At 37.3% G+C, this 27,741-nt stretch overlaps 1 protein-coding gene across 9 annotated transcripts in view; it reads left to right on the top strand.

Moving 5' to 3' along the window:
• Positions 1 to 281: 281 nt before the first annotated feature.
• The window catches only part of scn8aa (sodium channel, voltage gated, type VIII, alpha subunit a), a gene marked incomplete at its 5' end in the record, with an annotated part of 62,952 nt that continues 35,492 nt past the window's right edge, over positions 282 to 27,741 (top strand). For 4 of the 9 annotated variants that reach the window (XM_081387566.1, XM_081387564.1, XM_081387561.1 and 1 more), the window contains 10 exons: positions 282 to 557; positions 11,289 to 11,409; positions 15,662 to 15,749; positions 15,896 to 16,024; positions 18,686 to 18,777; positions 21,777 to 22,001; positions 22,398 to 22,461; positions 22,709 to 22,850; positions 25,331 to 25,537; positions 25,771 to 26,058. In XM_081387566.1, coding sequence (XP_081243692.1) covers positions 282 to 557; positions 11,289 to 11,409; positions 15,662 to 15,749; positions 15,896 to 16,024; positions 18,686 to 18,777; positions 21,777 to 22,001; positions 22,398 to 22,461; positions 22,709 to 22,850; positions 25,331 to 25,537; positions 25,771 to 26,058 — 1,632 coding nt within the window. Of the gene's footprint in view, positions 558 to 11,288; positions 11,410 to 15,661; positions 15,750 to 15,895; positions 16,025 to 18,685; positions 18,778 to 18,979; positions 19,072 to 21,776; positions 22,080 to 22,397; positions 22,462 to 22,708; positions 22,851 to 25,330; positions 25,538 to 25,770; positions 26,059 to 27,741 lie in introns of all 9 variants that reach the window. The other 5 variants (XM_081387565.1, XM_081387562.1, XM_081387567.1 and 2 more) reach the window with 3 other exon arrangements.

Genomic DNA, 27,741 nt, shown 5'->3' with positions numbered 1-27,741 from the left:
GAATGCATGAACTGATAAAAGAATATATGAAAGCATCTGCAAAATGCTTTACTAAAAATATTGCATGCAAAACTGGAAAGCTCTTTCTTGATTTGGTAAGCTCTAATCTCATTGGCGAAATTTATACAACTTTTGACAGCAAGTAACTTGTGGATGAGACGGCTATATGATTCTGACTTTATGAGCCTAGATGTCCATTAATGTCCTTTTCTCTTTCCGACATAGAACTAGCTGCCGTGGAGGGTACATAACAGGAGAAGAAGTTGCTGCAGGATGAAAACATGGCTGCACCTCTTATTGCACCGCCAGGACCTGACAGCTTCAAATACTTTACCAGGGAATCTCTGCGTGAAATCGAGAAGCGCATTGAGGAGGAGAAAGCCAAGCCGCCTCCTAAGCCAGACAGCAGCTACCGCGACGATGACGACGAGAACAAGCCCAAGCCTAACAGTGACCTGGAGGCGGGCAAGAGTCTGCCCTTCATCTACGGGGACATCCCTCGTGGCATGGTGGCAACACCACTGGAAGATTTAGATCCCTTCTATGCTAATAAGAAAGTGAGTGCATCATCTTGTCACTTCATGTGTCCTGCACAGCTGGCATTCACATGTTATCTTTTAAGCAACTCACCTTGGATCATTCCAGAGTTGGAGATGCTGAGGATTTTTTTTAACCTTTTTTCAGTCCACTAGTTTTTTTTCTCATATATATATATATATATATATATATATATATATATATATATATATATATATATATATATATATACTGTATATATAAAACGCCTGATGGTAATCATGTTCCTCGTAGGATATACTTGATACATGATAACATGTTAATCATGTTACATTTGAATAACTTCCTCCTGTAATCCACTACAGTGCTGAAGCATTTGTTTGTGGCTTGTGTATGTTGTAGATTGTCTGAGAGATGATGCTTTAAAGAGGTTTGAGGAGGAGGTCTGTGGTCTGCTGAAGCTTTTCAGTTCCGGCTGACAGACTTGTTTTAATTGTTTCAGCAGTAATCCTTTAGAAAAGAAAAGTCAAAAGAAACACTCCAGTGCACTTAAAGAACAGGGGTCCATCTTTCGTACCTCGCCTTAATACATCTGAGATGATTTGAAAGATGCTAGATATTATAATCGTGATAACGGATCTCTGGATAATTTGGTTCTTCAAACAAATTTGTGGATTTGATTAAAATATCTGGATTAAGTTGATTACTGCATGTTCTTGTATTCATTGGAAAGGGCAGATATTTCAGTACATGAAACTAGCAATGCAGCGTTTGGATGGCAGAAATACAGCAACGTAATGACATCATATTAAAAAAGAACATCCCACACCTGACGAAAATTTCGAATTTTGAATTTCTGGACCTTTATAAGGAAACAGCCAAGCGACCAAAATGATATAAAAGTTATAATCGATAAATTAATTGTGTTATGTTTGTTACATGATTCCCAATTATTTCCATTATTTCACGATTTTTAATATTTGTACAGGCTTTACATTTTTATTTCAATGTTGTAATGAGAAATTAATTTACCTGTGAAGCATATTTGTTATGTGACAAAATTAATTAAATTCTGACAGCACATCAGGACAGCAAGTTATCTGCATCTCCTGCGCTGCTTCAATCCACTCCCATCATAACTGTCACCATTTAAATTAATGCACGGCTCAGACTAACTGTACATTGTGTGTGTAAGATTTCAGTCAAATTATTAAGTAATTTTCCCCTCCCAAATAAATCTTGTCAGTGAGTAAAACTGGCTGTGTCTACATTATGATAAGACTACACAACATGATAATATTATTTTCAAATAAATTTTTTAATTATTATTATTATTATTTTAAATTATTATTGTCCAAGGTTCATGAAGTAGTCTTGTAAGAAATTCGCAGTCGCTGGGATAGATTTTAAGTATCACCTCTGATTAAAATGATGCAATCTAATCCCGTTTACATGAAATAAGCCTGCTTCCGAGCAGGTTTGATCTTACAGACCTGTTGCTATGATAGCAACTCCAGGATGAGCTTTGAAGAACCTATCAATCCTGGGTCATGTCAAATCGTCAACAGTGAAATCCAGGTAATTGAGTAATCCAGGTACGACGAACGGGCCCCTGCTATTTGAGTAGTAGTACAACAGTAAGAGAGTTAGGCAATTTAAAGATCTTAAATGTTGTTGTTTTGGAGAAATCTGTGTTTAGTACTCTTTAGTGTTGCTATATGTACATGAAAAGACCAAAAACATATACCGTTGTTCAATGTTTTGGGGTTAGTCATTTTTAAATGGTTTGGCTAATGCTTAACAAGGCTGCATTTATTTGATCAAAAATACAATACAAAAACAGTAATATTGTGACATTTTATTACAATTTGAAGTATTTATTCCTATTCTAATATATTTTAAAATTAAATTTATTCCTGTTCCTATTTCAGCTGCCATTACTCCAGTTTTCAGTGTCACATGATCAGGCCCGGATTGGGTAATCGGGAGAATCGGGAGAATTCCCGGTGGGCCGCTTCACTTTTTGGCCGGTCGGGGATTTTTTTTTTTTTTTTTTTTTTTTCACATTTCAATGTCACGTTAGTAACATTACACGTTCCGCCTTCTGACACTGCAGCGCGCAGCCTCTGCATGGGTTGTACCATGTGAGGGAGTTCTCCCCTCCCCTACTATAGAGTTGGTTGGGTCCACAGCCAGTCTTTTCCAAAACGTTTAGGTAGGCTACTGCGGCCGCGGGCCCGCGGCATCGCCGGCGCCTGCCGCGCCTGGCCGGCCCTACCGTAACGGTACGCGTCAGGGAGGATGGCTGGGAGGAAGAGGCTAGGAGGTATGGAAGCTTGTTTGCGTCACAGAATAAAACGTTTTAAAAGATAATTGCGACTTTTTATCTCACACTTGCGAGTTTACATTTCGGAATACATCAGAATTGCATGAAATAAAGTCTCAATTGCGTGTTATAAAGTCAGAATTGCCTGAAATAAAGTTGCAATTGCGTGTTATAAAGTCAGCATTGCGAGATGGTCAGAATTGCGTGATATTAAGTCTCAATTGCGTTTTATAAAGTCAGAATTGCGAGATATAACTGTCAGAATTGCCTGAAATAAAGTTGCAATTGCGTGTTATAAAGTCAGCATTGCGAGATGGTCAAAATGAGATATAAAGTCGCAATTGCGTGTTATAAAGTCAGCATTGTGTGAATTAAAGTCGATTGCTTCTTATAGTCAGAAATTGCAAGATATAAAGTCAGAACTGCGTGAAATAAAGTTGCAATTGCTTCTTTTTAAAGTCAGAAATACAGAATTGCGAGATATAGTCTGAATTGTGTGATATAAAATCGCAATTGCTTCTTATAAAGTCTAAGTGAATTATTATTTAACCTTTACATTATTCGTTGAACTATGGTATTAATACCAACTACACAATAGTAACAACTGAACTGTTGCTTCATTTATCCAAATTGGAAAAAGTGCTAATTTGTAATTCCACCGTGGAAAAAGTGGGCCGGTCTTGGGCATGAACTCCAGGGCTGAAAAGTGGCCCCACTCCGGCCCTGCACATGATCCTTCAGAAATCATTTTAATATGCTGATTTGGTGTTAATATTTTTGTGGAAACTTATATATGTGGAAACATAATATTTTTGTGAGGAGTCCTGAAAAAAAAAAAAGGTTAAAAAGAATGGCATTTATTTCAAATAGATTTTTTTTTGGAACATTAACCTTCAGACGTTCAGATGTTCTTGCTTCCATTGAAGCTCAAGACATGCTTTGGATAATTTTCAAATCATGCTAAAGGACATGGTCATAATAGTCTACTGTACAAACTTGTGGAGTTCATAGTTTGGTTTGGATACATTTAAAAATGTATTCATGTATTCATGTAAACTCTTCACTCAAATATAATTTCTAATTTATGTTGTATATATTATAAAAATGCAGCATTTTGTGCTCTAAGACTGTTAAGTGGATGCACAGTTTCTTGATATGTTACTAGTCCTAAAACGGTGCTTTGTTTTTGTTGCAAATGAGCAATATCAGATGCACGATAGCCCTCAAACTGATTTTCAGGAGTGAATTTTTGTTATGAGATGTAGCCTAAGGGAGGAAGATGAGGTCATCTTTTCTGTCTGAGTTGTAATGGAGCCCAACAGCTTGGCCCTGTGTTCACATTTGGCTCTGTGCTAAGTGCAATGGTGAGACTTCAGCAGGGTCTGCCACACCGGACTTTACTAAATAATGCACATCCTGTTTGTGTGGTAATGCCTATTAATGTGTGCATGTGCTGAAGCATTACCCTGCCTCCCTCTCTTGCTTTCGCCCTCCGTCTCATTCCTCTGCCTCCCTCTCATGCAGCGTACACTGACTGTTATGTAACCGCCCGCTCCATGCACAGGAAGGAGATTTCAGTCTCTGATGAAAACCTCATGGAGGAGCGTATGTGAAACAGACAGTCTAAAGGAACTGAATTATGCTCAAAACTGAATACATTTTTATTGCAACAATGGCTCACGTTAGACCTTATTTCATATTTAGATGCATTTCTGGACCATGCTTTCATGCACATGCCATTGACGATCTATCCTGCTCTCTCAAGGATTTAATGGCTCTTTGATTGTATGCTTTTTGATTAGATCTCCCTGTCTCTCATTGGTCTTTGTTTCTACACACTGGGCTTGACTTGCAGCCTGCAGCAGTAGTGAAACCTGATTCTTGAGGCTCAGGGCGGCTCTCTTCCTAGTGGAAAACCAGCTGAGAAATGGGAACTGGCAGCTTTTAAATTCAGACCTGTGACACTATCAGAAGAAATTAGCTTAGGAAGCTTTGCTACAGGAGCAGTTGATGAAGCCTGAGTCCTCCAGCACAGATGATAAAAGGAGATGGTTATATGTTGAAAACAAATCAGTTGTGAGACGGAGAGGCTTAACAGGATTTACCCAAGTTGGAAAAGTTGGGTCTCCAACATTGATTTTTATTTATGCATTTAGCATATACTTTTATCCAGAGTGATTACAGTGCAATCAAGATATGCTCTACCAATTGAGCTTCAACATTCTAAACAGTGCTGTGTTGTATTTGACTTTATTATTATTATTTTGTATGTTCTTTTCTATTTAATTAGGGGTTCAAGCATGTTGCGCTGAAACCCTATCGTAATTGTTAGAATTTCCAAGGATCAGCATTCTCCCCTAAAATGGGCAGGTCACGTGAAAAAGGATGCGGCGACTGGCCATTTGTTGGCGCTATAAAATGAAAAAAAAAACACTAAAACGGCTATAGCTACACAACAGACAGTCCGGTTGATTTGAAAACTGGCACATGGTCCAAGGCGCCACGATTGTCTACGAGGCAATGGCATGGCAAAAACATGGCAGCCGTTGGCCAATGAAGTTCGAGTGGCTGTCAGACAAGGTTAACAGAGGCCGATCATAATGAAACTCGCTGGGCTTGTTTGACTTACAGCCCTAGAGGCCTGTGAGAAATTCAAAAGATATCGGCCACCGGGTGGCGCTAACGAGTTTTACGCCTCAGTAATCAGGCAGTGTTAAACATAGATATCATATAAAGGCTAGATGTCTCGTCCGCGCTGCTGGCCAATGGAGGTCGACGTCCGCACACGGCGGCCATCTTACCACAGGGTGCTCGCTCACTCGTAACATGGTAAATGTACTTTTAAATAACCATAACTTGCTCAATTTTCTACCGATTTTCAAACGGTTTGGTTTGTTATAAACGTCAGAGATGTAGCTATGAAACTGCATACGTATGAATAATTATACAAATGGACTTCCATATGAAAGAATTATAGCCACGGTAATGACGTTTGTTAGAAACCAAACCGTTTGTAAATCCGTTAAGATTTCACCGAGATAAGAGGATTTATGTGCGTGCTGCTCACTCACCTTAATTCACAGAGCCCTGTGGTAAGATGGCCGCCGGTGATGCCGGAAGTGACTCCGCCTTAAGACATCCAGCCTTTATATGATATCTATGGTGTTAAACACATATACAATATGCATATCATTTGTTATGCCGAGTTCAGACTGCACGATTTTCAAAGTAGTCGGGTCACTGTTCTTTTCACACTACATGACTATCCAGGGTAACATTCAGTTGCTGGTGTGTTCACACTGCACGATGCATCGGCGACAGGAGGTTTCACACTGCATGACTTTCAAGAGGAAGAATCGCCGACAACTCCTGTCTGGCCCGCAAACTATATTTCGCAACCAAACACACGCGAGAAGTGATAAGGAAATAACACAAAATCCCGCGTGCGTAAGACCGCCGTTCTCGCGCGAGTTTGAAATTGTTATTAAAAATGATAGCCTGCAAGAAGCTTGCGATCCAAATTGTCTTTGCACTGATTTGCAGCGAAAAGGAGAAAAAGAAAAACATTATGCGTGAGGAAATGGCTGGGAAGACAAGGGGAGCAAGGACTGTGTGTTCTGCAAAGAGAGTTTGGGGTAAATAAATAATGTTGCAATGTGCTGCTGTTGCTGCTGGTCAAGCAAATGTTTGTGCAAATCATTTGTTGATATAATTGTAAATATATCTATTAAAATACTGATATTGTGGCCTATAACTCCTCCCCGAACTCCCCGCTGCTCTGTATCTTGCTCTCTCATTGGCTGTCGGTCATCGCCGATGTAGTTTTCAGTCAGAACACTTTTCACACAGCAGGATTTTGAATCGCCGACAGGTCCAGATATTTAGCATGCCAAATATCTCACGGGCGTCGGCGACTCGTCGGTGATTCTCTCAGATCGCGTCTTTGCTTATTCACACTGCGTGATTGTCACTCGCATGAACGAGCACCGATTTGCCTGTGATTTCGGGCATTTGTCGGCGAGCCAAAATCGGGGCTAAAATCATGCAGTCTGAACTCGGCATTAGATCTCCTCATTCTGAACAACTTTGCCTCAAAAACCACTGCTGTCAATCAAATCTTTCATTAAATACTTGAGAATATTTAAAAAAAAAACTACATTTGTGCACTAGTCCTAATTTCTTTGCTCAACCTCAATAAAACCACTGCAGTACAATTAGACTTTTAGGGCAATAATTATCATAAAAATGTTGAACTTAACTCTTTGGATAGCTACTGTATAACAGGGCCATTTACGAAATGGACATGGCAAAATATACTCAAAATCCTATAAATCCTAAACGAAATCTCAGAAATTCACGAAATTAGGTGAGCACATGCGAGACATGATTCTAAACAAGCATGCAAACTTTTATGGAGATAGGACCATAGGTGGCCCTATAACTGTTAAAAACCTTTAAAAAACATATATTTCGATAGTAAATTGCCTTTATTGGCTGTAAATGGTCTTTTCCATCTCTGATGTAGGTGGTTACAGGCTTAAGAAATGAAACATAATACCTTTTTACACATGTGCATAAAGGCCTTAAAGGGCTTGAACCCCGATAATTTGCAGCTATATTTTAATTTTATTATTTTGCCTGAGCTTTGCACTATTACAGCACCTTTAATCAATCAGATTTTCTGATTTTAGATGTTTCAGATTTTACCAACATTCTTGTACACATTTCATTTTCAGGTTTGGGCTCTGATGGTTTGATAGGAATGTTGTTGATCCAGGAGCATGTCCTGCTTGAATAAAGGGTGTGCAAAGATGAGAAAGGGGAGACAGAAGGAGAAAGAGGCAAAACACCACACCGGGTCATAAATCTTAAGAGTGACTCTTCAAAATGTGCCATGTAGGACCATTGCTTTTCCCTGTGATGACGCGACACTCGGAGTGGTCTTGGCTGGGCTGGTTGGGGGGCTGGGGAAGGCAGGGTGATGCACAGCTTGAGTATAATGGCCGTCTCACTCCTCCCTCACATCTGTTCACAGCATCTACACTCTCCACACCAGGAAATACTCCTATTCTAATGCAGGCATCTCATTTATTTTTGTTGGTTTGGCCTTGTGATGTGACCAGCTTTTATTGATGTGGGAGATGCTGCATTATTAGCTCTGGAAGCTTCTCACTCTTTTCATTCGCCATTTGCTGCTCTTTACATTAGTCACCATCTCTGTCTGTTGTTTATGTTTCTCCATTTTTCACCATGCTTCTCTCCTCTCCATGTGTCCTGCCATACGTCTGTTCTGCGCTTCATCTGGATCTTGTTTACATCACTTACACTTTCCTGCTCACATTGCATCACCCTGTAACATGATCTCTCGTGGTCTTACTCCTTTTCCATGTTTGCCTCTCCCTGTGGTTTTTTAAGCTTTAGTTGGAATATTAAAATAAAGAAATGTAATTTACATTTTTTAATAATAAATATAATAATATTTATAATATTTATATTAAAAGTTTTTAACTGAACATACTACGGTATCTAGTTAACAGCATTATTTTTCCAAAAAACAACAACACAGGCACTGTTAATGTTTGATTTATATTAATTTACATTTACATAAATATACATTTTTAACCACATAAATATAGCAATTTCTTGTGATATTTGTGATAATATGAACTCTGTGTAAAGTGGAGGGTTTTTTAATCAGGCATTAGCTATCCATCGTTCATATTAGCAAAATTCTGCAATACATTTTATTCATTTAATTTAATTAAACTCAACTAATTGTATTTTATTTGACTTGTTCTCTAGACTAAAGACTAATGATGACTGTGCTTTTTGAGGTTATTGCTCCCAAATTGTGGGATGCTCTTTCTTTGGATTTAAGATCTGTGGACACTGTATGAATGCTTTTAAAAGCAACTAAAGCACTTATTTTGCTTTTGTCTAATTTGTTCTGTATTACTCTGTTTTTATCCAATTGTCTTTTTTTAATGTCTGTCACTCTTATTTTTATTTCCTTTTTATATTTGGATGCAAAGCACTTTGTGACGTTTGCTCTAGAAAGGTGTTATAGAAATACAAATCGCTTAATTTCTTAGCCTTGTGAACCAATACTACTTTCATCAGTATTTTTTAATTTACTTTTTCACCAAGGAGTTTCATTCAGTGTCTGTGGTTGGGTCCAGTTTTACATATTTTTTTAGCTTGTTCTCTCTCTTCTTCTTCTTCTTTTTATTATTATTATTATTATCATTCTTTTTTTCTTTATTTTATATTTACGATTTGCTTTTAAATGTCTTTGTTTCCTCATTCGTTCTCCATCTTCCTCTCTTGCTCTCACTGCTTACTCATTCCTCTCTGGGCTGTCTTTCTCCCGTTCTTTATCTTTCTTTTTCTGCTCCATTCTGGATTATGAAATTTTCAGTAGCTGTGCAGCCTGTCATGCATTAAAAAGAGGAAGCCCACATGTACATGTACTATAGCCAGAGAATATTGAGAAAGGGCAAATGTATTTTTGTTCATAAATGGACCACTTCTGCATTATTTTTTCATCTCATGATGTTTCATATGTGATGTTTCATATGACTACTGGTTTGGGCTACTGTTTTGAATGGATCTTGTCGTGTTTTGAACACAGGAGAAGATGCAGTTGATCCCCAATGTTTCACATGCAGTTTGGGGTTGCTGAGCAGTGAGCTGTTTTTTTTTTTTTTCTCAAAGCAGGTCTCAGTATGTAGTTTACATGGTGGCCTGATTCAGTCTGACCCAAATAGATCTAGCTCTTCTCCATCTTTAGTTACATATACAAAGTTTTATTTACTGAGCTGTCCTTCTTTAACATTAATCATTATTGTGGACCAACAAACCAAACCAAATGAAATGAAATGACCCAAATTATGAACTTTGATAATTCTGTGTGCTCTATATTCTTCTGAGGAGTTTCTACTCACGTTATGTTCAGCTTACATGTGTGGTGCTGCATTGGTTGCATAGACTCGGCACTCTCCGTGGTTCTGAAGAGGGTTTCTTAGTGTTCAACTAAACTCAAGCATGTAAAAAGAAGTAGAGGGGTGAATCCCATCTCTGCAAATGCACGCGACCTCCCATGAAAATTTTATGGTACCAAACATGTTTTATTTAAACAATTATGAGGTTATCTACTGAAAGGCTGGTGAGCTTACGCAGACTCGTTCGTGTTCATAAGCAGTTCTCTGAAAAATGTTCATGTGAATTCAAACTTTTAATATTCATTTAGAAGTGAGATATCTGGGTACAACTAGGGTTCATCTTTGGCATTATTACAGACATTAATAAATATTTTTTTTTCTCCTCTTCCAAATATAGAATATTTCATCCAAGCATTTTGAACCTTAAGACAAAATATAAAAATGTTTAATACATGAGGGTTTGATGGACCATATAGTATGATATATTGAGAATATAGAACTCATACTCGAGGAGAACAAAAAACACCTCAATTTTATTCAGAGGCCCAAATTAAACAGAAATATGCAATTTGCTGCAGATGTTTTCATTTATGTTGTCATGTGGCCAAAAAGTAAAAAGCATTTCTGGATCTGAATGATATTTTTATAACATTATTGCAAACTACTTTTATATTATCGGGATATATAGAGTGACAACTGATATTCATATGCATTTTATCTTAGTAAGATGATATTAGTTTTCTGATCAAAGCTCTGTAGTTTTAATTGTGGGGGGCATTCATTTAATGAATATCTGCTTGGCGATTTCAGTGGGAGTACATTGTGATTTAATAAAGCACCAAAGAGTATCAACAACTTCACAAAAAGTTCATGGATCATTTGTGAAGAAAAAAACAACATCTGATATTTGAGCAGTTTAAATAGTAAATTGTGGCGGATGCCAGTGCTCTTCTGTGCACCATCCTGCACTTCATAATCCAGTCCAGTAAGCGTCCGAAATACAACCGTACGTTGTTGTTTTTTTTTCCGTTTTTTTTTTATTGTTGGGTGAATTATTACTTCAAGCATCCTGCCACCTCATGCTTATGGCCAAATCGCAGCCATGATATTCATGCTGTGTTGAACTATATATCAGCACTCTCAGCTCATCAAGTTCGAGAACTTTAGCTAACTGTTGTATAAACATTAAGCAATATTTTTTTTACTTTATTACACTCCAGTACAATGTGGATTTTTGCATGCAGTCTTGCAGATTTACTTACTACTTGCCAAAGAATGTGATTTTAATTATTTAGTAGTATATAAAGCAAAATGTCTTCATTATGATGCCTTGTCTTCCAGATGTAGACTTTCAGTACATGATTATTAATTCTGAAATTCCAGTTGAATAAGTGATGATGTGTCTCTATGCTTGCAACTAATCTAGTGTTTCTCTTTCTCTTTGTTATTCTGTCTTTTTCTCACTTATCTCTCTCTCTGGCTGTGTCTGTTTTTCTTCTCCACAGACATTTATAGTCCTAAATAGAGGGAAAACAATCTTCCGCTTTAGTGCCACACCTGCCTTGTACATGATAAGCCCTTTTAATCTTGCTAGGCGAATAGCGATTAAAATTTTGATACATTCATATCCTTTTTCAGCTGTTTAAATGTATATATGTTAAATACTTTGTCTACACTGTCTTTCTCTGCATCACATATTTAATATGTCTGCTTATTGCTAGGGTGCACGGGATGACCAGGAATAAAGCTAAAGATTTCAGACTAATGTTTTAGTTAAAGGTAGGGTAGGCAATTTTGGAGTGGCTAGCAATAGCAAGCTAGTTTTGAAAGCATTAGATCCCACCCTCCCTTCAGAGCGCTCTCTCAAAAGCCACGCCTCATGCAAAACACATGAACGCACAGAGCAGAGTCTGCAAAGCACCACTAAAGACAACATTAAATGACCTCATGTCTCCAAGCATGTAACATTACAATAATAATGAAAGTAAACAACTTATAGAGCTTGGACTTGTACCACCTGACAACTGCAGATTCATATCGGCATTGATAGTGTTGACATAGAAACGCATAAACACATATCAAACATATACCACAACGATTTGAACGCTAATGCTTTGCCCTGTTCACTGGAAACTATTTGACTAATTTAATTGTTTATGTGGTTGTAGTCTAAACAAAAATAAAACGTTTTAACTGCCTATATAAATGACACAAAAGAGCTTAAAACTCCCTGTTATGGTATTAGCATTAGTATTTTTTTTTTTTTTTGCTGGTGATATAAAGTTAAACAACATTGTGAATACTGAAATTATGCTAATGTGTATTTATTGTTATATGGTATACTTTATTAATGAAAATGATTATGCCTAAACATTAATATTTCTTTGTTAATTTTGTGAAAAAACAGATTATACAGCCATGGCCAAAAGTATTGGCAGTGACATGAATTTTGTGGTTTGCAAAGTTTGCTGCTTCAGTATTTGTAGATTATTTTTTCGCATATTTCTAGTGTATTCTGGAAAACAGTGATAAGCATTTTGTAAGTTATACAATATATACAAAGTCAAGATTTACAGTGATGACCCTTCTTCTTTATAACCTCTGCAATTCGCTCTGGCATGCTGGATATCAGCTTCTGGTCCAAATCCTGACTGATGGCGATCCATTCTTGCCTTATTAGTGCTCGGAGTTGATCACAATTTGTGGGCTTCTGCTTGTCCACTCGCCTTTTGAGGATTGACCACAGGTTCTCTATAGGATCCAAAATTTCAATGTAATGATCTCAGAGCCACTTCATTATTACTCTTGCCTTATGACATGGTGCTCCATCATTCTGGAAAATGCACGGATCATCACTGAATTGTTCCTGTTATCATTTGGAGAAGTTGCTCTTGCAGGAAGTTTTTTATACCATTCTTTATTCAGGGCAGTATTTCTGATCAGAATTATGAGAGAGTCCATACCCTTGGATGAAAAGCAAACCCACTCATGGATGGTCTCAGGATGCTTCACTTTTGGCACGACACTGGACTCATGGTAGTGTTCACCTTTTCTTGTCCGGACAATCAATTTTCCAGATGTCCCAAACAGTCAGAAGGGGGCTTCATCAGAGTGGATAACTTTGCACCAGTCTTCTGTCCAATCCTTATTCTTCCTGTAGAATTTCACTCCTTGGTGTTTTTCATGGAGAGAAGTGGCTTTTTTGCTGCTCTTCTTGACACCAGGCCGTTGTCCAAAAGTCTTTGACTCGCTGTGTGTGCAGATTCACTCACACCCACCTGCTACCAATTAGGGTTGTAACGGATGAGATTTTCATGGTATGATAAGTCTTCACGATGTGATCACAGTGATCATGGCTTCACGATTTCATGGTATATACGGTATTAAACAATCAATTATTATTATTATTACCATCAATTAAAATGACCATTAAATGAATGAAAACTGTTTTTTTTTTTTTTGGTGAACAAATGCTTTATTATAACAAACTTGAAACCATTTGTTTTGTTTATTAAAATTTAAATAATAAAAAAACATGTCTAATCAATTAAATTTAATGATTGATTATGGATTACGTTTTGGCTAAGTGCTGCACCACAGAGATTTACTCAATTAAAACATGGACAAAAAATTATATTCCTTAAATAATGTTTAAAGAAATTGTGTTGTTGTTGTTGTTTTTGAGAAGTACATTCTATTATACAGTTGTAATACAGGGTGGGCCATTTATATGGATACACCGTAATAACATGGGAATGGTTGGTGATATTAAAGTCCTGTTTGTGGCACATTAGTATATGTGAGGGGGCAAACTCCTCAAGATGGGTGGTGACCATGGTGGCCATTTAGAAGTCGGCCATCTTGGATACAACTTTTGTTTTTTCAATAGGAAGAGGGCCATGTGACACATCAAACTTATTGGTAATGTCACAAGAAAAACAATGGTGTGCTTGGTTTCAACGTAACTTTATTCGTTCATGAGTTATTTACAAGTTTCTGACCACTTATAAAATGTGTTCAATGTGCTGCCCATTGTGTTGGATTGTCAATGCAACCCTGTTCTCCCACTCTTCACACACTGAATGGCCCCCAAGGTCTCCCGATCTGACCCCCTTAGACTTTTATCTTTGGGGTCATCTGAAGGCAATTGTCTATGGTGTGAAGATACGAGATGTGCAGCACCTGAAACTACGGATACTGGATGCCTGTGCTGGCATTTCTTCTGCGGTGTTGCTATCAGTGTTTATAGCAATCAATTTCTACAAGTTAAACCATTCTTTTATTTTGACAATGGTTTTTCTGAAATAAAATCATAAAATGCTCTTGAAGCGTTCTCAGAGCAGCTGTTCACGTCCTCATATTGTGAGACGGCAGACACTGAAACACCATGAGCGTCACGCGTACTTGAGTATAGAGGGAACGGTGGAGATCATTCAGAAAGAGAGACACAGATCAAGCAGATTATATATTTTTTTATAGCAGTCTTTTTGCGCTTTCCCATGATGCAATTTGATTTATTGTAGAGCTCTACTTTGGATTTATTCATCCATCCATCAATCAGTCAATCAATCAAGCAGTCAAGTGGAAAGAAGTAACTTATGCGCAGGTTAGATTCTCCATTTAATTCCCCCCCCCAATACTGTAGATAAGTAAATGTGCACAATACTGTATGATAATCGTACGTGGTCATACCATGATATATATATACCGTTACAACCATACTGCCACTACTGAGCAAGCGCTACATTAATGGTGGCATGATTCCGTAGCTGATTCCTCAGTAGGAGACTGTTCTGGTGCTTGTTGGACACTCTGGGACGTCCTGAAGCCGCCTTCAGTGCAGTTGAAATTCCCCTTGAAATTCTTGATGATCCGGTAAATGGTTCTTTCAGGTCCAATATTCTTTGCAGCAATTTCCTTGCATGTGAGGCCATTTTGATGCAAAGCAATGATGGCTGCACATCTTTCTTTAGAGGAAACCATTGCTAACATGAGAACACAATGATTGGAAGCACTCCTCCCCTCTTATAGCAGTCTGCTCCTAAAATCCAATCAGAATGAAACTGACTTGTACTCGGTCACACTTTCTCATGTGCTGATGATATTATTAGTGAAATGATGTTAGCTGGTCATTTTGTGCCAGGTCCAAAAAACAGTGATTTCTTTTTTTGAATGGAGCTCTTTGCAGTTATTTTAAATACATCTGATCATTCCTGTGCAATAATCTAGAAAAAATGTGAACTAACACCACAACAACTGAAGCAGTAAACTTTGCGAAACACAACATTTATGTCACTGCCAGTACTTTTGTCCATGGCTGTACTTCTTATTGTTATGATGCAGGAAGCAGGATCCAAATGCAGCAGTGTTTTATTAAATAAACTTGAATTATGACAAAGACTAAACTTGAACTAAGACTCCAGAACAGAACAGACAACATGCAACATAACAACATCAAGAACTCACAAAGACTGAACTAGACACAGGGCTTAAATACAAAGGCAAACAAGCTAAACAAGATAACAAGGGGGCGTAGCTAATCAGAGACACCTGGGAAGACTGATCAACATAACGGGAGACAGCTAAACATGAAAAGACAGGGGACCACATGACAGACAAGAACAAGACACAAACCCACACCGTGACACTTATATAATGTTTATAAATACATATAAAATATTGTCATAAGGCTAAAAAATATTTCAATATAATTATTGTTAAGCCCTAGCAGTGCTTTACAACTAGCCAAAATTCAAAATTTTCTGTCTGTTTTGGCAATCTGTTATTGATGAATGCCCTGATGTATATATTTACAAAGTAAAAGGATTTTTTTTTTTATTCTGTGACGTCTCATAATTTCCTTAACTGATACCCACAGTATTCAGCATGTTCATTATGTGTACGATTTTGACCAACTGTGTGTTCATGACCTTTAGTAATCCTCCCGAGTGGTCCAAACAAGTAGAGTAAGTATTGATCCTAACCACAGCATGCCTCAAAACAAGTTATTCACAACAACAACAAAAAAATAAACAGACAGCTTGGTTGTACATAATTTAGTTCCAGTTACTTAATTTAAAAATGTATCCCCACCTCCTGCTTTTTTCCTCAGGTATACCTTCACTGGAATTTATACATTTGAATCGCTTACAAAAATCATTGCCCGTGGATTCTGTATAGATGGCTTCACATTCCTTAGAGATCCATGGAACTGGCTGGATTTCATGGTCATCTCAATGGCGTAAGTATTCAGCCACTTTTACATCTTCTCACACTTAAAACTCTAAAGCCGGGTGCGCACTATGATTATGGGAAATTTTTGCGAATCCTAAAATATTCCTCTGATCCTTGGCCAAAATCTTTAGTGTTTTATCGCTAATTTGACATGTGATTATACCTGGTTCTTGCAGGGAATCCAGAAAACTCACTCTATTCTTCCTTTCTGAGAATTTTCATTGTTCAGATGTTCCAAAAGATCAGTGATTAGAGCCAGTCACCATCAACATGACTCCCAGCAGCTAGGGGTGGGCGAAATGACCAACATCTGATATCACAATGAGTACTTTTATTTCATGTTAACGATATACATCACAATACATGTTCACAGACAGCCGATTAATGACCATTGCAATAAAATTTTACCTCATGTGGAATTCTGCCACTGTCAGAAGTTTTGAGGCACAGTCCTGCAGTGTGGCGTCTCCTACAACAACCGTCAAATCAAAAACCAATAGGAGCACAGAACTTGATGATGCAATAAGTGTGACATCAACAAACCACCACTTGCTCCACACACATCATCTTCGTTTATTTCCCTATTTTTTTTACAGACAAATCATGATCAAAGTTAAAGCTAGAGATAGTTTTTGTTTGCTAGCCACCATTTCAATCCATCATGCGTCACCGAGCGTGTCAAGGATTGATGAAGTAAAACTCTGGACGGGTCTTGCGTGTGTCCGTTTTTTAACGAATCTTGACTGTCGTACAGTCTGACATTAAAGACAACTGAGATCCCGCAGTGTGACATGGCTTACAGCGGGGTTCATGTTCGTACAGTCTGATAATCGTAAAGGACTATTATAAATTGTACAGTGTGCACCCGGCTTAAGATCACTAGTGAAAAAGGTTTTCTTTTTCTATTAAACAATTTACTCTTTTCAAATTTCAATGTGGTCTCAGACTTTTGGAATCCACTATAAGTGTCCCCTTTTTTGAATTCTGTTACAAGATCCTGATTCTAGAGTATGTAATTTTGTAACTATGAACCTTGTGTGCTTTTTTTTTGAGCTAGCATTTGGTTAATAGCAAATAATAAAAAAATAAGTCAGTTAAATGAAAAAAGTCAGGACACTACAGTAGCTCAACACTTGCTTAATTTTTTTTTTTTAATGATGGATGATGAAGCTGTTTGTAAATTGAGCTCTTACTGTATGTGGGGGACACAGACAACACATTTTCAGTGTTATATTCTCTCTCTAACCATATGAATGTTTTAGGTAGCATCTTTATGGATGTGGCAACTCTGCTTATTGTCAAGTTCACTGCTCTGCATTTGTCCCTGTCCTCATCCCTCTGCTGTGCTGTGATTATACCTGGTTCTTGCAGGGAATCCAGAAAACTCACTCTATTCTTCCTTTCTGAGAATTTTCATTGTTCAGATGTTCCAAAAGATCAGTGATTAGAGCCAGTCACCATCAACATGACTCCCAGCAGCTAGGGGTGGGCGAAATGACCAACATCTGATATCACAATGAGTACTTTTATTTCATGTTAACGATATACATTACAATACAGTTATTTCATCACCAATTATAATATCACAAAATGCTAGCCTAATTAATAAGTAAAACAAACTCTCAAGATCACTGAAGACAATTAAACAGTCAGTGATAAGGAACAAAGAAACGAATTACAAGAAATCAGACAAAAAACTACAACAGAACAAAGACAAAACTGAAATAGACCTGCCTGAAAAACTTCAAGCACTAGATAGGCCTATAGAAAAAGGCTACTACATAAATTGTAGTAAGGATTAAAAACGCATTCAAATGATAAGCTTTCGTGATGGCGCAGAATGGCAACATCACATGAGCGAAACCGCGATAGAAACAATAGTCCAAAATCTCTAGTGGTTGACAAATTTCTACCGGTTAATCATGTCTATATCGGTATATGGCCCACCCCTACCAGCAACCCACGCAGAGAACTTTTTCTCACTCACTGACTCTTTCTGCCTTCCTAGTTCTCATTCTCCATTTTCATTTTATCTGTTTATATTGGATCTCATTGTATTTTTTTTTATACAAATACCAGACAAATTCATCTGAGATATATTGTATATCCTATAATAATATTACCATATGAGCATAATTGTTTATGAAAGCTATTAGGGGTGGGAAACAGATCAGGTTTGTGTTGTTGCACCAAATATCTACAATGCATTGCAATGCCTTTCTCTTTTTCTTTTAGACTGAAGAAGGAAAAACTAAATATGTAACATGCAAGCATTTTTACTATATGACATAATATTTTTCATTATTATTATTACTACTACTACTTATTATAGTTATAAGTTATTCTGTGTTCTATCTGAAAGACATTGCTAATGTAATCTACTATTGCCGTAGTATGTTTACTTTCCACCAAAACTTTTTTTAAATTCATTGTATTATTTAACATAATAATAATACAAACTTTTTTAAATTCTTTTTAAATTCATCTAGTTAAATAAAATTAGAAATATTTTTTTTAGCATTTCTATTTTGAATTGTGACTACACTTCATTTTTTTCCCCACCTCTAAAAGCTATTAAGAAACAGATCATCTTAGTATATGCATATGGAAGTCATCAAGTACTAAGTCATGACCATGTCTCCATGTAACTTTGATCTGATCATTGCAGGTATATAACAGAGTTTGTAAACCTAGGCAATGTCTCAGCTCTGCGCACGTTCAGAGTTCTGAGGGCATTGAAAACTATTTCTGTAATCCCAGGTAAGAGAGTGTGTGAGAGCGGGAGGGGTCGGGTCGGTGTTAGGTGTACGTGTGTGTATTTTGGTTTTCTTTTCCTTCCTTTCCCCCCGTAGTGGACAGGCTCTGTGAGTGACGTACCTCCTGGTGGTTCGTTGGCGTGGTGGTGTTCTTGGTGTGTTTGTGGTTGTCATTGGTGTCTGTGTGTGATCCTCCCTTATTTCAGATATGTAACAGAGTTTGTGGACCTGGGGAATGTATCTGCGCTGAGAACATTCAGGGTTCTCCGAGCATTGAAAACTATCTCTGTCATTCCAGGTGAGATGCAGTTTTGACGCTGAGGTTAACTTTCAGTATGACCCCCTATTACTATTCGATTTGAAATCTTTTTTGTTGGACTTCTCTCTCATTATTTTTTAGCGGAAATTAATTTGGAGAAGACCATTTAATTTGCTTTTTTTACTATCTCCAAAATCATCAAAAATGGTACTTATACATTTTTGATAGGCTTTGCAGTCTACTATCAATCTCCAGAGTCCTTTGGTTTTCGACAGCCTTTTTATCCCAGAGCAGATTAGAGCGATTTAGAGAGCTTTGGTGAGCGAACCTCTGTAACCTCTTTTATGTAGGCATTAAACATATCTGTGAACAAACCCTGAACAGGGTTGAACTCAAGCCACTATATTACTTGTAGGTTTGTTGTTATTATGTTGCTAAACACTAAACCAGATCTCTGAGTTACATAAGGCTCTATTTTATTGCAGATTTAACAGTAAAGACTTTAGATAAAGTGATGTTTCAGTCTAAAAGAGAACCTAGGGGTACACTGTCTAAAACAGAGTTGGACCAGTAGCCTCCAAAAAATCAAACTGCAAAGGTATGAATGCATTAATTTAGCTGTTTAATGTATCAGGATACAAATAGAACTTTCAAACTAGCCCCTGGCCTCAGAGCACTATTTTTAACAAGCTATGTTTTGTTCCCCAAGATGAAAATTGAATGGCTCTCAGTGAGTTCCCAAAGAACATACTTGTTACTTATTTATGAAGACTGCCAAGCCTAGTTTGTGGACATATTTTATGCTGCATGATGCTTTGGAAGTCACTTGCTTTTATAGTATTAGCCTACTAAGTGCTTGGCTGCCTTTTATTTTTTATTTTATTTTTTATATTCATTTTTGTTCACTTTTTTTCCTTTATTTTGTATGAAACTCACAAATTGCACCTGGAAGTGAAAAAAGAAGTATAGTGCAGATGGTCAAGGGAGATTTTTTTTTTCTTTGTCTGTTTCAGAGGAGTGAATTTATTTATTTTCCTTCAGTGGCCTTGCAAAAATGCCAGACCTTTAGCTTAACGTCTTGACACATTAGCATCATATGCAGTCATTTTCAGCGAAATAACAGATTGTTGTTTTATTTAGCTGACTAGGTTTTACTGCAAGTAATATTTGTCATTTCCATGTTATTTTCAGTAAGGGCCTAAGCCTACTTATCAAATCCCTGAGCCCTGGGAGATTTTTAGAAGTTTTGATGGGGTTTATGGGCAAGAGGATTGTAGCAGATCAATACTAAACTTCAGCATTACATTTGAGATTCTACTGTCTTGAAGATAGAGCAGTTCTTTTGAATCTGTGAGGAGTCAGTGCAGTTCTCATGATGTTTAGCTCAGCATGTCTGGTGGAGCCCTGGAAGATTTTAACACTGGACTTGTTTCTGTTCAGTCTTTGAGCTGTAATGACCTGCATGTAATCTTCACCCCCTTAGTCCCTGCCTGCTTTATTCTCCCTATGTCATTGCCCTCTGGTTGTGCTGAAGTATTAATAGACAAATGGATGTCAGGTTTTTCTGTTTCTGGGAGCCCTCCCTTGAACCTTGAAACTTCTTTTTTGAAATTCCGTAATTCAAAAAAAGTTTCAGGATTGATTTTTGCATGCCCTGAAATAATATATTATCTTCTGTAGGCATTTATTAAAACCAAGTTTAAGAAGAATAGTAAATAATTCTTTTGAATAGACCAAATGATGGGATGGCTCCTAAGCAGTATCTGTGTAAAGAAACTTAAAGTGTATTTTGTGGTGCTGTTATTTATATGTTGTCATAATCAATTAAAATAAGGATTCAAGGCATGATTTAAAATGGAAAAATAAATAATGAACAATTAAAAATATTTATTTTAATTTATGCGGAAGTGCATCCTTAAGCATCCGGATCAGTGGTTCTCAACTGATTTTGCTTCTGGATTCAGATTTTACATTTACAATCAGATAAAATTGATTTCATACTGTTGGCAGTCAGCAATTTATCACACAAAACACATTAGGCCAAAACTCTGTTTATGATGAAAGCATGCCAAGCATTATGTATATGTTGCCATCTGTCTTAGTTTGCTAATTTCTACAAAATGACACATGATGTTTAAATTTAATTGGATGTTTAGCTTTCGATATCAACAACAATACTGTATATTTACAGAGAGTGTGTGTGTGTGTGTGTGTGTGTGTGTGTGTGTGTGTGTGTGTAGGTGTATAACGGTTCCAGTGCTGATACTGGGGGAATAATCGCACGGCTGGAAAAGGCCCTAAAAAATTCTAACTAAAATATTCTATTGTCCTATAATACTTAGATTCTGACAATGGTCTGTGCTTTCTGGCCATTTATTCTTTTTTTTCCTTTTTTTTCAGTATTCAGGTATTCAATAAATTAAGAAATGTATTACATAATTTTCTATAGGGTTAAAATGTAGCATAGTTCCATGCAATCAGAACATACCTGAAAACCACCAGTTGAGAACCACAGATAAGACGACTCGAGTATATGCGTATATAAGACAGAGTGTCTTCAAACCAGAAACATAGACATGAGCTCAAAAAAAAAAAAAAAAAAGTCATGCCTTGAAGACTCCTTTCATACACTTCTGGGATTTGAGCACACATGCAACTGTCTGTGCCTTTGTGTATGTGTGTGTGCGTGTGTGTTTGTGTGCATATTTGTGCGTGTATGTGTGTGCATATTCAATATCTCATAGGTCTGAAGACCATTGTTGGCGCTTTGATCCAGTCTGTGAAGAAGCTGTCAGATGTGATGATCCTCACCGTGTTCTGCCTCAGTGTCTTTGCCCTCATTGGTCTGCAGCTCTTCATGGGAAATCTGCGGCAAAAGTGTGTCATCTGGCCCATTAACATCACAGACATGTTCCCTGATACCAATGGCAGCAATGCATTTGACTGGGACGCCTACGTCATGAATGAGAGTGAGCTTCTGTTTAGTTTGTCACACACAAATTACAAAAAATGGTTAGGGATGCACAGTGTATTGGTTTCAGCCAATAGTAGATTACTTTTACAATCATCCAACACTAATAATTTAATAACTCTGCTAAATGTATTTTATTTTTTGGCAAATCACAAAAATGAATATCCATGTGCATTATACTGTTGGGATGCCTATGTTCACTTTTAGCATTTAAAACGATTGATTTCAGTTTTTAGTGTTTTCATTTTTTAATTTATAAAAAAAGTAGTATATAATTTTAATTTCAGCCATTTATCTCTTTTCTGCCTTAACAGTATTGGCCAAGATTTTATTGTCTTGATCAAAAATACGAAATGGTTTAGGTAATTGATTCTACATCTCTGTTTGTCATTAGAAAATTTCTACTTCCTGCCAGACCAGTTGGATGGTCTTCTATGTGGAAACAGCTCTGATTCAGGGTGAGTGTTTGGTTCCAAGCATGGTTCCAAAACTTTAAATCATACAACATAGACATTTAGAAAACATAAACTACACTTCTTTATTAAAAAAGACAAAACACGTAGAAGCTGCAGTTGGAGGCAGTTGCCTTTGTGCATTCATATGTTTAAATAACATCAAGAATAGCAGAAGTAATTCACAGAGACAAACGTTTTATGCTAATCCATAGAATGGTCATTATGGGTTGTGTGCACTTTTTTGCCTCAGTCGCTGTCCTGAAGGCTACACATGCATGAAGGCTGGTCGCAATCCAAATTATGGCTACACCAGCTTTGACAGTTTTGGCTGGGCTTTCCTGGCTCTCTTCCGCCTCATGACGCAGGACTTTTGGGAGAACTTGTACATGCTGGTAAGGGCGTAGTCTTTTTTTTTTTATACTCTTAATTTTACCACTAACCAAATGATTATTTCCTAAATCAAATGTTATATATTTAATCTTCATTGAATAATCTACTTTGAAAACAAAAATAAATTTTGCTTTATTTTGTCAGTAGTCAGTTGAATTTAAATATTTGCATTTAGCATTGTAAATTAAATAAACTCAGGGCTTGAGTTATTCTCATGCTTTTTACACTTGTTACTACATTTGTAAACAACAGGAAACAATATTTGTTTATCAATTACGAGGATGGGTTTCTCTGAATCCAGTTTAATATGCTTTGTTAGCCTTACCTTTAATTCGTGCATGGAGGAGTGTTTAGTCACCTGTCTATCAGCTAGAATTCTGACCCTCAAAGACCTGTTATTCTGCCTTTAAAATGTCCACCTCCACTCCATTTACTATTCTAAATTAGATGCACCTGTTTGAGGTCGTTAGCTGCATAAAGACACCTGTCCACCCCATACAATCAGTAAGAATCCAACTACTTACATGGCCAAGACCAAAGAGCTGTCCAAAGACACTAGAGACAAAATTGTACACCTCCACAAGGTTGGAAAGGGCTACGGGGAAATTACCAAGCAGCTTGGTGAAAAAAGGTCCACTGTTGGAGCAATCATTAGAAAATGGAAGAAGCCAAACATGACTGTCAATCTTCCTCGGACTGGGGCTCCATGCAAGATCTCACCTCGTGGGGTCTCAATGATCCTAAGAAAGGTGAGAAATCAGCCCAGAACTACACGGGAGGAGCTGGTCAATGACCTGAAAAGAGCTGGGACCACCGTTTCCAAGGTTACTGTTGGTAATACACTAAGACGTCATGGTTTGAAATCATGCATGGCACGGAAGGTTCCCCTGCTTAAACCAGCACATGTCAAGGCCCGTCTTAAGTTTGCCAATGACTATTTGGATGATCCAGAGGAGTCATGGGAGAAAGTCATGTGGTCAGATGAGACCAAAATAGAACTTTTTGGTCATAATTCCACTAAACGTGTTTGGAGGAAGAAGAATGATGAGTAAGAACACCATCCCAAGAACACCATCCCTACTGTGAAGCATGGGGGTGGTAGCATCATGCTTTGGGGGTGTTTTTCTGCACATGGGACAGGGCGACTGCACTGTATTAAGGAGAGGATGACCGGGGCCATGTATTGCGAGATTTTGGGGAACAACCTCCTTCCCTCAGTTAGAGCATTGAAGATGGGTCGAGGCTGGGTCTTCCAACATGACAATGACCCGAAGCACACAGCCAGGATAACCAAGGAGTGGCTCTGTAAGAAGCATATCAAGGTTCTGGCGTGGCCTAGCCAGTCTCCAGACCTAAACCCAATAGAGAATCTTTGGAGGGAGTTAAAACTCTGTGTTTCTCAGCGACAGCCCAGAAACCTGACTGATCTAGAGAAGATCTGTGTGGAGGAGTGGGCCAAAATCCCTCCTGCAGTGTGTGCAAACCTGGTGAAAAACTACAGGAAACGTTTGACCTCTGTAATTGCAAACAAAGGCTACTGTACCAAATATTAACATTGATTTTCTCAGGTGTTAAAATACTTATTTGCAGCTGTATCATACAAATAAATAGTTAAAAAATCATACATTGTGATTTCTGGATTTTTTTTTTTAGATTATGTCTCTCACAGTGGACATGCACCTACGATGACAATTTCAGACCCCTCCATGATTTCTAAGTGGGAGAACTTGCAAAATAGCAGGGTGTTCAAATACTTATTTTCCTCACTGTATATATATATATATATATATATATATATATATATATATATATATATAGATAGATAGATAGATAGATAGATAGATATAGATACATATATATGTATATAGATATATATATATATAGATATAGATATATATAGATATATGAACTGAATGTTATACCCCCCGTATTTAGCTATTGAATGCATTTTATTCCTAGAAGACACGTAATTGCAGTTCTTTTAAAGCTGATGAGAAGAAATGTCACTCCTCATAAGTTAGGCTTAGTATTTTCTCATTATTTTGTCAGGCAAAACAACCGTACTGCTAAAAACCATGAAATTACTGGTTATATTTCTGTTCTTCTCTTTTTAATTTTCTCACTCCAAACCATCTGTCTTTCTGTTTGTGCACCAGCATGTCAGGGCGCCAGTAGCTGCCTTAAGCCAGTCTGTGTAATAGTATGTATGCATGAATGTATGTGTTTATTTATGTGTATTTGCATTCTATGCACAAGTAGGTCAAATATTCTCAGAATAATTAACTGACATTTGAATTTTCCAGAGAGTTCTCTTCAACATGTATGTAAGTGAAATAGCACGGCCAAAATCCCTGGATATTATGTTTATGAGTGTTTAGAAATTCGTCAGTGTGTATATGTGTGTAAAAAAACAAACCATTTTTATAGTGATGTATGAATGCTCTCGAATTTAAGATGCTTCTGATCTGTCCCTCATCCACAGACCCTGAGAGCAGCGGGGAAGACCTACATGATTTTCTTTGTGCTGGTAATCTTTGTTGGCTCGTTCTACCTTGTGAATCTGATCCTGGCTGTGGTGGCCATGGCATATGAGGAACAGAACCAGGCCACTATGGAAGAGGCGGAGCAAAAGGAGGCGGAGTTTAAAGCCATGCTGGAAGCGCTGAGGAAACATCAGGATGACGTGCAGGTCTGGCACTGTTTCAAAGCCGATAATAATAAGGGTCCTCCTTGTTTAATTTCAAATGTGTTCTAGTATAATGTTTGCCTGGTATATTGGATGGTTGTTTTGCATTTAGTTATTCACTTGTGATCAAGTCTGATTTTTAATTGTGGGCATTTTTGTGACTGTTGGAATCTATATTATTATTATTATCTAAATAATTTAGATCAGTGAATGATTGAAACATTTTGTGATGGCAGGCTAATGCTATGGCAACGTCGGCGGGGACGGTGTCTGAGGACGTGGTGGAGGATGATGGTGAAGGAGGAGGGAACTTGTCCTGCAGCTCATCTGAGATGTCTAAACTCAGTTCCAAGAGTGCCAAAGAGCGACGCAACCGCAAGAAGAAGTGGCGGCAGAAAGAACAGGAAAAGGAGAAAGGGGACAGTGAGAAGTTTGTCAAATCCGAATCGGATGATGGAAGCAGGAGGAGCAGATTCCGGTTCCCTGACAACCGTTTAGGGCGTAGGAGTTCTATAATGAACCAGGTAAAGAATGGCATCTGTGTATCGTCAATTTTGTTAATGTGGCTTTCTATGAATAGAGTACAAAATATGCTCTTAAAAATAAATTTTGTTCTTTTTTTAACAAATGGTGTGTGAAGAATACAGCATGCAAAAATAACGTTCAACAAAATATTATATAAGCTGCTTATTATTTATTTTATGACTAATACATTTTATTAAATGTATGTATCCTGGACATCCATAATTTTGTATATGGCATAAATGATGTGTAATTAATAGGGCTGTTTTCGACTAAGGATTTTCATAGTCGAATCTGATTCGTTAGATTTTGCCGTAGTCGACTGATAGTCGAACCTTTTTTTTTTTTTTTTTTTTTTTTTTAGATAGCAGCTAGATTTTTTCCATTTCAAACAAAAGAGCTAAAAAACACATATATATCACACATATATCATAACATTTCATAAACATGAGGAGCAATATGAGAGAGAAATTTGGTGATGGTTGTTTAGGTACATTAAACCACGTAAAGCTTTTTCACGCCCATGAGAACCGCGTGGAGTCAGCTTTTTAACGCACATGAGAACCGCGTGGAGTCAACTCACAGCCGCTCCGCAGCCCTGCTGAAAATGTGAAGCAGAAACGCTTAATATCAGATAACGTCCATAATAATTGGACTCTGGGTTCGATTTTTTGACCATTTTCAGTGGTTATGAGGAGCAATATGAGAGGGAAATTTGGTAATCGTTGTTTAGGTACATTAAACAACTTAAAGCTTTTTAACGCACATGAGAACCGTGTGGAGTCAGCTTTTTAACGCACATGAGAACCGTGTGGAGTCAACTCACAGCCGCTCCGCAGCCCTGCTGAAAATGTGAAGCAGAAACGCTTAATATCTGTTAACGTCCATAATAATTGGACTCTGGATTCGATTTTTTTTTACCATTTTAAGTGGTTATGAGGAGCAACATGAGAGGGGAATTTGGTAATCATTGTTTAGGTACATTAAACCACGTAAAGCTTTTTAACGCACATGAGAACCGTGGAGTCAACTCACAGCCGCTCCGCAGCCCTGCTGAAAACGTGAAGCAGATTTTTGAATACATTTTTATTTATTTACATTAGTAAGCTACAGGACATCGTCTTTCAAAACATGACCTGCGCGAAAGCGAAAAAAATAAAATAAAAATGGTACCCAGCCCTTCTGAAAATGCGAATGCGTCTCTGTCCCCAGCACATTTCAAACCAAACTGACGCCCATGTATTCGACTATGAGGTTCATAGTCGAATCAGACCTCTCCGAATCGAATCGTCGAATCCTCGACTATTAGAAGTCAGCCCTAGTAATTAATATAAAAAATTACATAAACATCAACATTAAATGGGTAATTATTAATAAAATGTATAGAAATACAATTACATAAAGATTTATCATAAATGAAAGGAAAATATTTGCTTCGTCATTTTATTCTTAAAATAACTTATTTTGTTATTGTTAATTGCTAAGCTTCATAAATGCAGGAATAAAAAATTAAATCAAAATTTCTTGCAATGTTGTAGAAAAAGACCAAATTAATTTACCACTTCTGTGTCACTACCACTACCACTACTTTTTCAAATAGGAAGAAAATATGAATCTTTGTAATAAATTCCTTTATTAAAAAAAAATAAAAATGTTTAACTTTGGACAAGACCTGTCAAGACCTT

Source organism: Scardinius erythrophthalmus (assembly GCF_964197995.2).
Source record: "Scardinius erythrophthalmus genome assembly, chromosome: 15".
Taxonomy (NCBI): Eukaryota; Metazoa; Chordata; class Actinopteri; order Cypriniformes; family Leuciscidae; genus Scardinius; species Scardinius erythrophthalmus.
Note: the sequence above shows the minus strand (reverse complement) of the source record. Positions and strands in the feature narration are given on the sequence as shown.